This window comes from Acomys russatus, chromosome 3, assembly GCF_903995435.1.
Source record: "Acomys russatus chromosome 3, mAcoRus1.1, whole genome shotgun sequence".
Classification (NCBI taxonomy): Eukaryota; Metazoa; Chordata; class Mammalia; order Rodentia; family Muridae; genus Acomys; species Acomys russatus.
Window position 1 is genome coordinate 85,878,584 of NC_067139.1, and position 14,117 is coordinate 85,892,700.

The 14,117-nt window shown below is 41.9% G+C and overlaps 1 protein-coding gene across 1 annotated transcript; it reads right to left on the reverse strand.

The window, feature by feature from the left end:
• Window positions 1–569: 569 nt before the first annotated feature.
• Window positions 570–13,032, reverse strand: Zmym5 (zinc finger MYM-type containing 5). Its single transcript, XM_051143179.1, has 6 exons — window positions 12,631–13,032; window positions 12,179–12,269; window positions 8,707–8,992; window positions 7,416–7,572; window positions 6,046–6,252; window positions 570–1,350 (listed from the first exon to the last, which is right to left on the reverse strand). Exons 1-6 carry the CDS (start codon window positions 13,021–13,023, stop codon window positions 604–606), a joined length of 1,881 nt encoding a protein of 626 aa, XP_050999136.1. The 5' UTR covers window positions 13,024–13,032; the 3' UTR covers window positions 570–603.
• Window positions 13,033–14,117: the final 1,085 nt, after the last annotated feature.

The window sequence follows — 14,117 nt, forward strand, 5'->3', positions numbered from 1 at the left end:
ATTATAATAAAAGCTAAAATATTACATATTAAATTGAAAACAAAATAAAGTATAAATTACCTTTATTTAACAAGTAAATTGTTTTTCCCAAATAGAAAACTGTTTCAAAGAACAAGAATTTGGTGTAATAGCAAATGACTGCAGCTTCAGATCCTATTCCGTTCTTAAGTTGTTTGAGTATGTATATTGCTTGTGGATTTTACTCTGTAGACAGGCTGGCCCCTGCCCCTGAGTGCTGGGATTGCAGGCATGCGCCATCACTGACAGGCCTGCATGTGTTTTCTTTAGTTTACTGCATATGCATCTTGTCTTTTCTTGCTCTCAAGCCATTAAGTGGAAGTCCTCTAAGAACAGCTTTACAAAGGGAAAGCCCTCAATGGCAAAACTCACACTGCTTTACTGAAGTCTCCAAGAGTGACTATCCATTCCAGTTCTTGTAGACTTGGAACAGGAACATGTTTTACTATTAGACATGTTGCTAATGAACTCCTCTAAGTTCTTCTACTTAAGAGCACCACAATGCAGTGGTTCTGGCTCCAGGTTTTTTTGTTTTTTTGTTTTTCCTGGGTGATGCAGATACTGCTGTGCCTAGAGTGGGCAGGGTTATGTATACAGCAGGAGCACACCATCTTTACCATCTTCATAAAACCTCTGTTCCATAGAGTCACTGGTTTTACCTTCCAAGTGACTCCTTAACCTGGAATACTTCGCACTGTTGCTGGTGTGCACCTCGCTCTCTTCATGCTTACTAAGAATATGTGATAAATGCTGCCAATCTCTGCAGCCATTCTCATTTCTCAGCTGATTTTTCCCTTCCCCAAAGAGTCTGCAATACAGGCAGAAGACAGCATCTTTAGAGACTGAATACAGCAGCCAGGATCTGATGCCCTTCTCACCGCTTGGAAGAATTCGTGAGTAATATGTTTCTGAAAACTTCCTTCCTGTGCTGTCTTTTGGAAAATTAAAATTTCTTATTTGAGTTGCATCATTTTTGACAAGAATATCACGTTGTTTCGTATTCAAAATTTGGGGCCATAAACCTGGATCTGAAGAAAGTTCAACTGACATAGCAAATTCTTCTGAATTTCTGTCTCCCGGTTGCTCTTGAGGTGGATCGGGTCCTACAGTCACAGAAGGTAAATTCTCATTCTGCTCCCTCGATGGTGTATCTAGCCTACATTCTCCTGCAACTTTTACTATCTCTGAAAATTTTTCCTTTTTTCCTGGTATTTCTTGTGTTTTTTCTGAAATTGTACTTGATAATTCATGTAATTTTCTTTCATTTTCTTCTCTGATAGCATTCCTTTTTCTGTTTTGTAAAAGTGATATTTTTGCTTTTCTTTCCATTATCTGTAAAGAAATAGAGATTACAATTTTATTGGCATTTTAAAAAGTGAAATATAGGCTGGAGTTTGTCAATTTACCTAACATAATTAACACATGATCAATACAGACGAAGTATATACCTAAGATAAAGATATGTTCACACAACCATTCAACAGAATATTGTGGCAATAAAAAACTATGCATAAGCCAGCCAATATGGTACACCCCTTAAATCCTAGTGCTTAGGAAGATAGAAGCAGGCAGATGCCTGCCTAATCTGGTTCACACAGTGAGTCCAGGCCAGCCAGTAAGACCCTAGCTTTAAAAAAAAGAAAAAGAAAAAAAGAGGGGGCTGAAGAGACAGCTCAGAGGTGTGCTCTTCCAAAGGTCCTGAGTTCAATCCCCAGCAACCACATGGCGGCTCACAACAATCTGTAACGAGGTCTGGTGCCCTCTTGTGGTGTGTAGCCATATATGCAAACAGAATATTGCGTATAATAATAAATAAACGACCCAACAAGATAGGAAAGATGTTTACTTCAAGTTTGTCAAACAAATAGCAAAATCACTATGAATATAACATTTATGTAATTCCTGGTTGTCTCATGGTTCTTCCTGCTGTATGTAGTTTATTTTACTCATGTGTAATAATATAAATGTATACTTATAAAGAAACATAAACCAGGCAGTGGTGGCGCACGCCTTTAATTCCAGCACTCAGGAGGCAGACAGAGGGAGGCGGATCTGTGAGTTCGAGGCCAGCCTGGTCTACAAAGCGAGTCCAGGACAGCCAGGGCTGTTACACAGAGAAACTCTATCTTGAAAAACAAAACAAACAAAAAAGAAACATAATAAAAAATCTATATTAAAAAAAGAAACACACACAAAAATAATAAAAATAAACATAATAAATAAATATTTAAAAGAAAAGAAAAAGGCCAGTGTACTAGCTAGCTTTTTTTGTTTGTTTTTCAAGACATGGTTTCTCTGTGTGGCCTTGGCTGTCTTGGCCTGGACTCGCTTTGTAGACCAGGCTGGATTCGAACTCAGAGATCCACCCGCCTTTGGCTCCCTACGCCACCATGCCTGGCTGGTGCTGGCTAGCTTTATATCAACTTAACACAAACTAAAGTCATCTAAGAGGAGGGAACTTCAATTACGAAATGTTTTTAAAGAGAACCTAAGCTCAAAAACATCTGTTACTCAAGCTCCAGGGTTCCGATGTTTTCCTCTAACTTCCACGATAACCTGCAATTACAGATGCACTAAACACATACATACACAATTTAGAATAGATCCTTGGGGGCTGGAGAGAGAGCTCTGAGGTTAGGAGCACTGTCTGTTCTTCCAGAGGTCCTGAGTTCAATTCCCAGCAACCACGTGGTGGCTCACATCCATCTATAATGTGATCTGGTGCCCTCTTCTAGTATGCAGGTAGACATGCAGGCAGGGTACTGTTTACATAATAAATAAATCTTAAAATAAATAAATGAATAAATAAAATAAAACAGATCCTTGGGCTGGAGATATGGCTCAGTGTACTTGTTCTTACGTGTAACCTGGTTTCTGATCCCTAGCACCCACACGGTAGCTAAACTACCTGTAATTCCAGTTCCTGAGAATCCAATGCATTCTTTTTACCTCTAAGGGATACCAGGCATGAACACAGTGCATATACACAGACATGGGCAATACACCCATTCACACAAAATAAAAGTAAATATATTGTCTTAGTAAGGGTTTCATTGCTGTGAAGAGACACCATGATCATGGCAACTTTTTGTTATTGTTGTTTCTCTAAACAGAGTTTCTCTGTGTGTAGCCCTGGTTGTCCTGGAACTCAATTTGTAGACCAGGCTGTCCTAGATCTCTCATAGAGATCTGCTCGCCAGTGCCTCCCAAGCGCTGGAATTAAAGGTGTGCACTAGCACACCTGAGATTTTATTATTTTTTGTTTTTGTTTTTTCGAGACAAGGTTTCTTTGTGTAGCCATGGCTGTCCTGGACTCACTTTGTAGACCAGGCTGGCCTTGAACTCAAATCATCTACCTGCCTCTGCCTCCCAAGTACAGGGAATAAAGGCGTGCACCAACCATGCCCAGCTCCTGTGCTGGGATTTTAAAGGCCCATTTGTCACCACATCTGGAGTTTAGCTTTCCTTTCTCGCACACAGCTCACTACTCATATCACCCAGCAACATACCCACTGACAGGGTGTCCTAAGCAAAATAATAATTTGTTTTAGAACTGTCATGTATAAGAAGAGGATCTACCCACTAGATGCCAACAGCACCTATAAAGCATTGACAATAAAAAATATTCCCATGCCAGGCAGTGGTGGCCAATGCCCTTAGTCCTAGCACTCAGGAGGCAAAGGCAGAAAGATCTCTGAGTTTGAGGCCAGCCTGGTCTACAGAGTGAGTTCCAGGACAGCCAATGCTACAGAGACACCTGTCTCGGAAAAAACAAAACAAAACAAAACAAAACACAAAAATCCCAAAAGTTCTCATTATCACTGGTTTAGATCAAGAGCATGTTTTGAGCCACTGTGATATCTCAGCCAGTAAAGGCACTTGCTGAGTGAGCCTGCCAGCTTGACTTAATCCTTGAAACTCAGCAGAAAGGTAAGGGAATTAACCCCACCAAGCTGCCCTCTGTCTGTACTCCTGGGTCATGATGTCCACCTGTACTCACACATACACATTACTCGCACAATATAATAACTGTGTTTTCATATAAGTATTTTTTCTTTCTTTTGTTTATTTATTTTTGAGACAGGGTTTCTCTGTGTAGCCTTGACTGTCCTGGACTTGCTTTGTAGTCCAGGCTGGCCGCTAACCCAAGTATTTTCTTAAAATGTATCTATTTGTATTAATTTATTTATGTTTGGTTTTTCGAGCCTAGGTTCCTCTGTGTAGCTTTGGCTGTCCTGGACTCTATAGACCACGCTGGCCTTGAACTCACAGATATCTGCCTGCCTCTGCCTCCAGACTGCTGGGATTAAAGGTGTGTGCCACCACTGCCTGACTAAAATTTATTTTTGTTTCTTATTTATAAAGGTATGTGCCATTAGAGACCAAGTATCAGGTCTCCTGGTGTTAGGAGTCACAGGTGGTAGTGATCTAGTAGTGATCTGGCTGCTGGGAACTAAACTTGGGTCCTCTGGAGAAGTCCCAAATGCTCTTAACCATCTTTCTGGCTCTCTATTAAAAGAAGAAGAGCTGTTTTATGACTGTGTATTATTCAGTGATAAGCAACCAATGACATCACTGAGCAATCCCCAGTCCTCTGTTCATGTATCACGAGGATTTCTCGACTGCTCTTCTCCGAAGACCTGCTACTACTCATCATTTGAAACAGGTCGAACTCTGCTTATACAGCTGTGGCGTATTTTGATCACACATATTTCCCCATCTTTATTTTCTTCTCTTTACTTTATACTCTATGTGCAAACCTTCTATTATATGCACATGTGCATGTATGTATTTGGATGCATGCACTCTTGAGGATGTGCAGTCACACAACAACATTAGGTGTCCTTTTCCAAACACATGGTTATATAGGCAGCCCTAGCTAAACTCAGTGAGCTACAAAACAAACAAAAAGACATTGTGGTGGTTTGAATGAGATGTCCAAACTAAGTCTCAGGCATCTGAATATGTGTCCCTAGTTGGTGGCTGTTTGGAGGTGTGGCCTTGCTGGCTTAAGTATACGACAGCAAGAGGCTTGTTTGAATACTCTAGCATTTCCAGTGTGCTCTCTCAAGTTCCTGTTTGTGACTCAGATGTGAGTGCTCAGCTACTGCTCCAGCTGCCTCCTCTTCGCCTTTTCAACTACTGCCCTCTGGAATAAGGCCTTTCTTTTACAAATTGCCTTAACTACAGTGTTTTATCACAACAACAAAATAGTAATACAAACACGAATGTAGAAAAGGGATTTGCAGAGGCAAGGGAAGTTGACAGTGTAGGAAAAAGAAAGAGTGGGGAATGAATAATAAAAACATTACATATATCTATTATATTCACACACAAGACTGTCTAATACTCGTTAGCCAGCTCTCTATGAAATAAAGTCTTGTTTTGCAGACTTGGGTGATCTGACCCTGGGGTAGAACAGGGCAGCCCCGGCCTTACGGATGCTTACCTGCTCTGGCTTGCCCAGGGCCAGGGTTGTAGGCATGCACCATCATCCCTGGCATCAAACTTAAAAGCCCAGATGACAGCACCCTTCTGAGTCTGAGTGCTCCTACAGCGTGACAGGAGACAGCAACAAGGCAACCACTAGGAGCCTGAAGGTCAGGTAGCCTAGCGTATGCACTAAATAACAAGATCTTGTCTCACAAGGTAGGAGGCAAGGGCAGACATCCCAGGTGTCCTTCCAAGCTTCATATACAAGCACTTGCACTCACACAAACACATGCACACACATGTGTATGTGTACACGTACACACACACACACACACACACACACACACTCACAAATAATTAGGGACTAGAGAAATTACCCCAGCAGCTCTTCCAGAGGATCTGGGTTTGGTTCCTAGCACTTACGTGGTGGCGCTATCACATCTGTCTATTAACTATAGCTTCAAGGGATCCAAAAGCCTTTTCTGGCCTCTGAGGGCATCAAGCATGCATGTTTTACACACACACACAAAAACATGCAGGTAAAACTCCCACGTATATAAAATATGTAACAAAAACAAATAAAACAGAGAATACCTCTTTATATACATTGGCACAATCCTGCCCGCAGAATCTCTTTTGCTGGCCTGTAATCAGGAAGTTGTGTCCAGTATTCTTGGGCATATACTTGCCACACTGTTCACAGCAGTTCATTATTAGACCATTCGTCAGTCTGTACTCATTAAAGCAATTATTACTACACAGTTTATGTGTTATATTGTTAATACTAATTTCGTGGCGAACCTAAAAGAAAACAAAATTTCTTAAGACAGCATTACATATTTTGTTTGTTTTTGGTTTTTCAAGACACAGTCTCTCTGTGTTAGCCTTGGCTGTCCTAGACTCGCTTTGTAGACCAGGCTGGCCTTGAACTCACAGTGATCCACCTGCCTCTGCCTCCTGAGTGCTGGGATTAAAGGCGTGTGCCACCACCACCCATCCAGCATTACATAATTTATTGCCCTGCAGTATTTAGATCCTCCCTTACAGTATTTTGGAGGTGGATGAAAGGAAGCCATTTTTCACACTTAGAATGGTGTCTATGCATCTGGCAGTTAGATAGTTCTAAGGTTGTAACTGGGATAAATTTATGCTCTTGATTTGAATGGCCTCCAACATTTCTCAACCTCAGAGTTAGTTACCAAGACAAAGTAAAACAAAGGGCTGCCTGAAGGTCTTGCTCTTCTTCTTCAACATGTATCAAAGCATCTGTCCCACCCATTCCTGTAACTATTGCTACCTTCATTGTCCTGAGATTACTGACTTATCACAACTAACCCCACAGAATTTGGCTGTCTGTCCTGGAAATCACTGTATGTAGACCATGCCAGCCTCTGTCTCACAAATGCAGGGATTAAAGGTGTACACCACCACTTGGCAGCAATTTTTTTGTTTTGTTTGGTTTTTTGAGACAGAGTTTCTCAGTGTAGCCTTAGCTGTCCTAGAGCTCAACTCTATAGATCAGGCTGGCCTTGAACTCACAGATGTCTACCTGTCTCTGCCTCCCGAGTGCTGGGATTATAGGCATGCATGACAACCCCTTGATAAATAATGTGAATTCTAACATCCTTAGTAGTCCTTCCCACTTGAATATCTAGAATATGGATGGCAGAGCTTATACTGTACTTATAACTTAACACTGTTTCTACTAGCCTAAGTAGCAACAGTAGAAAGAGCAGACCTGGGGCTGGAGAGATGGCTCAGAGGCTAAGAGCACTGACTGCTCTTCCAGAGGTCCTGAGTTCAATTCCCAGCAACCACATGGTGGCTCACAGTCATCTATAATGTGATCTGATGCCCTCTTCTGGCCTTCAGGGGTACAAGCAGGCACAGCAATATATACATAATAAATAAGTAAATCTTAAAAAAAAAAAAAAAAAAAAGAAAGAAAGAAAGAGCGAGCAGACCTCTCCTAGTTTATTACAGATTATGCATCTTGACTTAGTAAAGACGTCTCTTCTAAGACTCTGGTTGTCGTTATGAGGACACAGGGATGCACATTCTCGTAAGGACTTGCTTGACTCTACTGGAGGAACAAGAGTTGCAGTCCTCATAGGAGCATCTCTGAAACACAAAGGAGAGAGAAACATCTGAAGATCACTGTACTTTAAAATCCATTTTCAGCTTCACTTCCACTATTTCCTAATAATAATATAGCAGAAAATTCAAATGGAAATGATCTTATAACAGTTGAGTTCAAGTTCCTTAGTATTCTAGGATTTTAAAATGCTAGCAGTTGGGGCTGGAGAGATGGCTTAGGAGTTAAGAAGACCCAGGTTCAGTTCTCAGCACCACATGGTGGCTTACAACTGCCCACAACTCCAGTTCTGTGAACCCAGTGGCGTCTTCTGGCCTCTAAGGGCACCAGGCTTGTACAGAGTGCACATCCATAGACACAGGCAAAATACTCATACAGATAAAGAAATCTTTACCCCCCCCCCCAAAAAATCCAATCAAAGCATTTTAGAAGACAGAGCAATGGTGTTAAATAGATGGCTCACTGGCGTATGCGCTGCTCACCTAGAGAACCCGAGTGTGACGCCTGCAGCTGGCAGCTCATACCTCCTTGTAACTGCAGCTGCTGGGTGGAGCAATGTCTCTGACTTTTGTGGGCACTCACATGTACCAACACACAAGCACACGCACAACTTAAAATTCCTTCCTTTATTTTATATGTACGGTTATTTTGCCTGCATGCCTGTGTACTACATGGGTGTAGTGCTGATAGGGGCCAGAAGACTGTGTTGGATCTCCTAGGACTAGCGTTAGCTACAGTTAACCTGGATGCTGGGATCTGAACCAAGGTCCTCTGAAACAGCAGCAGTACTCTAAAGCATTGAGTCATAGCCATCTCTCCAGTCCTATAAAATCAATCTTAAAAAATGTTAGTAGTGACCCAGGGGAGATGGCTCAACAAGAGAAGGCACTTACTGCACTGGTAGGCTGGCAGAACAATGTGTAAGATGTAGAAAGGGAAGGCAAACGTCGCATCTGAGAGAGGGGTAGTATACTTCTGTATCTATATACAGCCTTTGTTGGAACTATAGTATAGATGAGCCTATGCGTCTAGAGCAACCCAACTTCAATAGCCCTGAAAACACCTGTTACACATCTGCCTTAAGTCTAGCTCACAATCATACTGAGTATTTACTTATACTGGCAATTAAACCATATGGAGAAATGTTGAGGCTGGCTTACTTTTTACATGTTACATTCCGTGTTCTGCGAGTACGTTTATGAGAGAAAGAAGAAAGGCAGGTGGTTGAACAAAAGAGGTGAGCGGATCCCTTTCGTTGATAAGCTGTTTGTCCCTTCTGCAAAGGACTTTTGCAGTGTGCACAAGTGATTTTAGCAGGTTTAGTGGGCTGCTGCTGGTTTGAGGGCTGGAATATCTGCTTAGGAAGCGAGGCCACTGGTGATAAAGAATCCACCCCTTGTTGTTTCTGGTTACGAGGAAATGACGCGGACTGGGAGATCCAAGAATCTTAAAAAGTCATGGAATAAATAAAAATACACATTAGGACAACATTTGAATTGAAGAGTTTAAGAGACTCATAAGCACATGGTTAAGGCAGAATAACTTTGGCAATCAACCCAGAATTCCTCCTACTACTTGATTCGGTAGGAAATGTTTCTCAAGTGAGTCTCCAGCTGGTGGAGTCAGGGCCTGCCTGGTAGAGAAAATGACCACGGGAAAGGCTTAAGGTTGCAGCAGTAACCTAGTTCAGGCTCCAGGTATTTGAGAATCAAGTGTAATCCTGCATAGTGGTGCAACCTACAGTCATAGTATGATGAAAATAAAGACAGAGAAAAAACATATACTTTATGTATACACACACACACACACACACACACACACACACACACACACACACGTATATGCACACACACATAATAATGAATACAAGCACCTACTTTACATTCTAAGGAATGTTTACTTTTATCAGTGAGAAAGTAAATGACATGTATAAAGTCTATCCCCTGATTTTGTTATATCATGCACATACGCTGAGCTCTATGAGTGGCTTCTCTGTGGTGCTGGAGATGAATACACTAGCTCGGGTTCTACCAGTGATCTAAATTCCCAGACTTTTGGCTTGCTTTTCCTTCTGTCATATGTTGAAATTGCACCCAATTCCCCAGTGATGTTAGGAATAAATGAAATACATATTCAACTATAGAGTAAATAGAAGTTACATGGGGCATCAAACTTCCTCTGCTTATTTAAGTTTAGAGAGCAAACCAGATTCAAGCAGCAGTAGGAATAAACATAGCAATCATTGCAAGATTGGTCAATATTAACACTGTGGGGAAAATAAAACCTCAACTCCCAAAATAGTTTTGTTTTGCGGACTTATTGATACTTAAGGAAAGCATATACGTATATTATTGGAAAAGTAGGACACCATTATTATATTGCTTTAAGATGACAAAAAAATTTTTTTCCAAGACAGGGTTTCTCTATATAACAAACCTTAGCGGTCCTGGAACTCGGTTTGTAGGGCAGCTGGCCTTGAACTCACAGAGATTCACCTGCCTGCCTTCAGAATGCTGGGATTAAAGGCATGTGCTACCACACACTGCGCTTAATATGGCAATTTATCCTTTTAAAAAAAATCACTTTAGATTTGGCACATATATAGAGCAAATGTGTTCAATTTTACAATACAACTATTTAAATTCCTAAATAACTTTTAGCTGGGCATGAGGCAAGATGAATAGCTAATTCTAGTGCAGCTTGGGCCACAGATCCTGTCTTTAAATAAGCTATTTAACTTACCAACTGGGAGAGGGGAAAGGAGGATATTAGTGTTTCTATTCAAATTGAAGTCTTAGCCAAAATTTCCCATGCCCCATGTTTAGGGTACATTTTAAGGCCAGAAGAGGCTGTCTTACTAACTCTGAGTCCCACTGTGCTGATTAAGATCCACCTGCCTGTCCCCAGTGCTGGGATGAAGGCCTGTGATAAGACAGCATGCCTGGGCCTTTTCTTCAGCTTAAGATAAAGTCTTATGTAACACCTGCTGGCCAGACTGGTTTCCTCACTGCCACCTAGATTACAGGTATGTACCATTAAACTCACTTTAAGTTGTTAGGTCATTTACTTTGTAGTCCTTAAAATTCAACAGCCTAAAACCCACTAAAATAGTCCACGACAGTCAAGGCTACACTGAGAAACCCTGTCTTTTTTTTTTTTTTTTTTTTGGTTTTTCGAGACAGGGTTTCTCTGTGTAGCCTTGGCCATCATGGATTCGCTTTGTAGACCAGGCTGGCCTCGAACTCACAGCGATCCGCTTGCCTCTGCCTCCCGAGTGCTGGGATTAAAGGCGTGCGCCACCACGCCCGGCTGAGAAACCCTGTCTTGAAAAACAAAAAAATACCCTCTTCAAACTACAGAGACTTCACAGTTATATCAAGTAACACAATTTATCTTAATATGAAAGCCAATATATTATTTTCTACAGAATATAAGAGATATGAGTTCTAAAAAGAGCAGAGCTGAGGAGATGGCATAGTGATTAAAAGGCTTGCCCCACAACTGTGTAAGGATGAAGCCCTGAGTTTGATCTCCAGTACCTATGTGAAAGTAAACAACACAAAGAAAGTAGAAAACAGAACAAAACAAATAAAAAGCAGGCAACAAGACAGCTTAGTCAGTACCATCACTTGCAGTCAAGCCCGACAACCTGAGCTAGATCCTTAGAACCCACATAGCAGAGGAGGACTGATCCCTGGCAGCTGACCTGATCACTTCGCATGGGCTGCAGCACAACACATGCTCAGATCACCAATTTAAGCCAGCAATGGTGGCACTTAACTTTAATCCCTGCCCTCCGGAGAGAGGTAGGAAGATCTCTGAGTCTGAGGTCAGCCTGGTTTACATACTGAGTTTCAGGGCAGCCATGACTACATGGTGAGACCCTTAACATTTTTTCTTAAGGTTAAAAAAGAAAAGAGCTGGGCTGGAGAGATGGTTCCTCAGTTAAGAGCACTGTCTGCTCTTCTAGAGGTCCTGAGTTGAATTCCCAGCAACCACATGGTGGCTCATAACCATCTATAATGAGATATGGTGCCCTCTTCTGGCTTGCAGGTGAACATGCAGGCAGAATACTGTATGCATAATAAATAAATCTAAAAAAAAAAAAAAAAAAAAAAAAAAAAAAGAGCTCAGGAGGCAAAGGCAGATCACTGTGAGTTCGAGCCAGCCTGGTCTACAAAGCGAGTCTGGGACAGCCAGTCAGGACTACAAGTTAAACCCTGTCTTGAAAAACCAAAACCAAAACCAAACCAAAAAAACAAAAAAAGATGTAGGTGGTGGACGCCTTAATCCCAGTACTCAGGAGACGAGGCAGGCAGATCTTTGTGCGTTTGAGGCCAGCCTGGTCTACACAGTGAGCGGAGGGAGAGAGAGAGGGAGAGAGGGAGAGAGAGAGAGATTGAACGGGGGGAGGGGAGGGAGATCGAGATCAATCCCTGGCGCTGGCCAGCTAACGAACCTAGCTGAGCTGGGCTTCAGAGTCAGTTAAAAAAAAAAAAAAAAAAATCCTGTTTCAAAAACTAAACTAAGACCAAGAAAGGAAGCTAGCTCTGGCCTCCATGCACGTGTATAGAGTCACATTGAAAGCTAAATGTAGTTGAATATAAGGCAACAATACAACTTACTGCTTACCAGGATTGTGATGAGCTGCAAATCTTCCATTCTGAATTGCATCTGCAACATCAATCCTACCAGGATTAAAAGGTCCTACTGCAGTCTCAGTCTGTAAAGGTAAAGATAAGGTGTAATGTTTGTATATTAACACTGAAGCATCTCCCAAGTTGGTACTCTATAGTGATATACAAGCATTAAGTTCCTCTGTCATCCAACATTTAGGGCTTACATCCACTTCTAAAGTTGTAACATTAGGATTATCCGTCAGTTTTGTAGTGATATCATTAGCAATCCTTCCTGAATTTACCTTACTTTTTTTTAATGGTTTTTTGAGACAGGGTTTCTCTGTGTAGTCTTGACTGTCCTGGACTCACTTTGTAGACCAGGCTGGCCTCGAACTCACAGCGATCTGCCTGCCTCTGCCTCCCGAGTGCTGGGATTAAAGGTGTGCGCCACCACGACCGGCTTACCTTACTTCTTGATAGACTGGAAATGGAGAAATCCAAATTTTTGGTATTATTTTCACGAGGTAGGATAAAATTGATAGGATTTTTCTCCTCTCCATTTATTTCTGTGTCCCCTTCATCATCAATTACAATTGTTTCACATATATTTCCCTTCTGAGACATCAAGTCTCTTGAAGGGGGAATCATGGAAGAGTTTCCTTGTGCATCTTCATGTTCTGAAGATGTAAATACAAAGTTTCCTTCATGAGTCACTGCTGGGGCACAAACTGGAAGCTGCACTGATTCAATAAACACAACGTCATCATCCTCCATGGCTGAGTTCCCAGATGCACTAACTGAAGAACTGGGTGGACCACCAAATGCTTCCACATCTGTGGGATGAGCTGCCATGGCCATACTTCCAATAAAGCTCAAGTGCAGCGCAGTCAACTAATCTTCCCGGTGAACGTCTATCCACACTGAAGCACCTGTAAGAGACAGAAGAGGACTCTTTCAATTTCCTGCAATAGCATGAGTAAAAAATTTAAATCCACTCATGTGATTCTCATTCTGTTTTTCCTGTGAAATTCTATTTCTTTGTGGAGTTTGATAGAAAATGTACAATTTGATAGTCCTTTAAAATAGTCAATTGTGGTCATTTTATACTACTTTCCATTCATAACAAAAATGGCCTAAGCTTTCTTTAAATTTAAAATAACAGAATCTGGGCTGGAGAGATCACTTGACAATTAGGAGTGCCTGTCTCTAGCTCCCACACCAGGAAGCTCCAGGGGACCTGGCAGCCTCCTCTAGACTCTGCAGGCACCTGTACCCACATGCCCACTGTGGGTGGTGCCACCCTAGGCTGCACAAGATAGGCAGGTGTGCATGGGGAGTTACCAATCCAGGAGCTTCAGTTCCTGCCTCTAGGTTCCTGCCCCAACTTCCTCTCATGATGGACTGTAAAATATAAGAGAAGAAAAACGCAGCGGATAGAGGCCTGGCTTGTGAGGTTTCAGAGGGAAACAAAGACCAACAGAGCCATTTGTATGATGTATTTGAACCTGTTGCCTCTGGCTAACCGGATCTGAAAAACTGGCTGTGATTAACAAGAGACCAGCATCACTGAGAGGAAACCTGGAAAGTATCTGGCGCACACCTTTGATCTCAGCACCTGGGAGGCAGAGGCAGGTGGATTTCTTGAGTTTGAGCCCAGCTTGGTATAGAGTTAGCTCTAGAACAGCCAGGACTGTAAAAAGAAACCTTGTCTTGAAAAACAAAACACAACAATTAAAAAGGGAGAAATCTGGAAAGTATCTCAAGGACAGCACACAGAAGCTGTGATCCAAAAGGGTCAAGACTGCATCACAAGCTGACAGCTGCACTTGACGTTAAGTAAAGGCACTCCACAAGATATTGGGTGTGACAGCATAAACGCTACAGGAGTCAAACTGTCACAGAGAGAAGCCGAGGCCTGACATGAAGAGGCAGGATTAGATCAGAAGACCTTA

Bases quoted from the DNA above. Each gene is read 5' to 3' on its own strand.
- Zmym5 (XM_051143179.1), bottom strand. From the start codon at position 13,023: ATGGCCATGGCAGCTCATCCCACAGATGTGGAAGCATTTGGTGGTCCA. The intron at 8,993-12,178 runs GTAAGCAGTAAG...TGACTTTTTAAG, and splicing joins TGCAGCTCATCACAATCCTG to ATTCTTGGATCTCCCAGTCC. The intron at 7,573-8,706 runs GTAAGCCAGCCT...TTTGTGTTTCAG, and splicing joins CGGAATGTAACATGTAAAAA to AGATGCTCCTATGAGGACTG.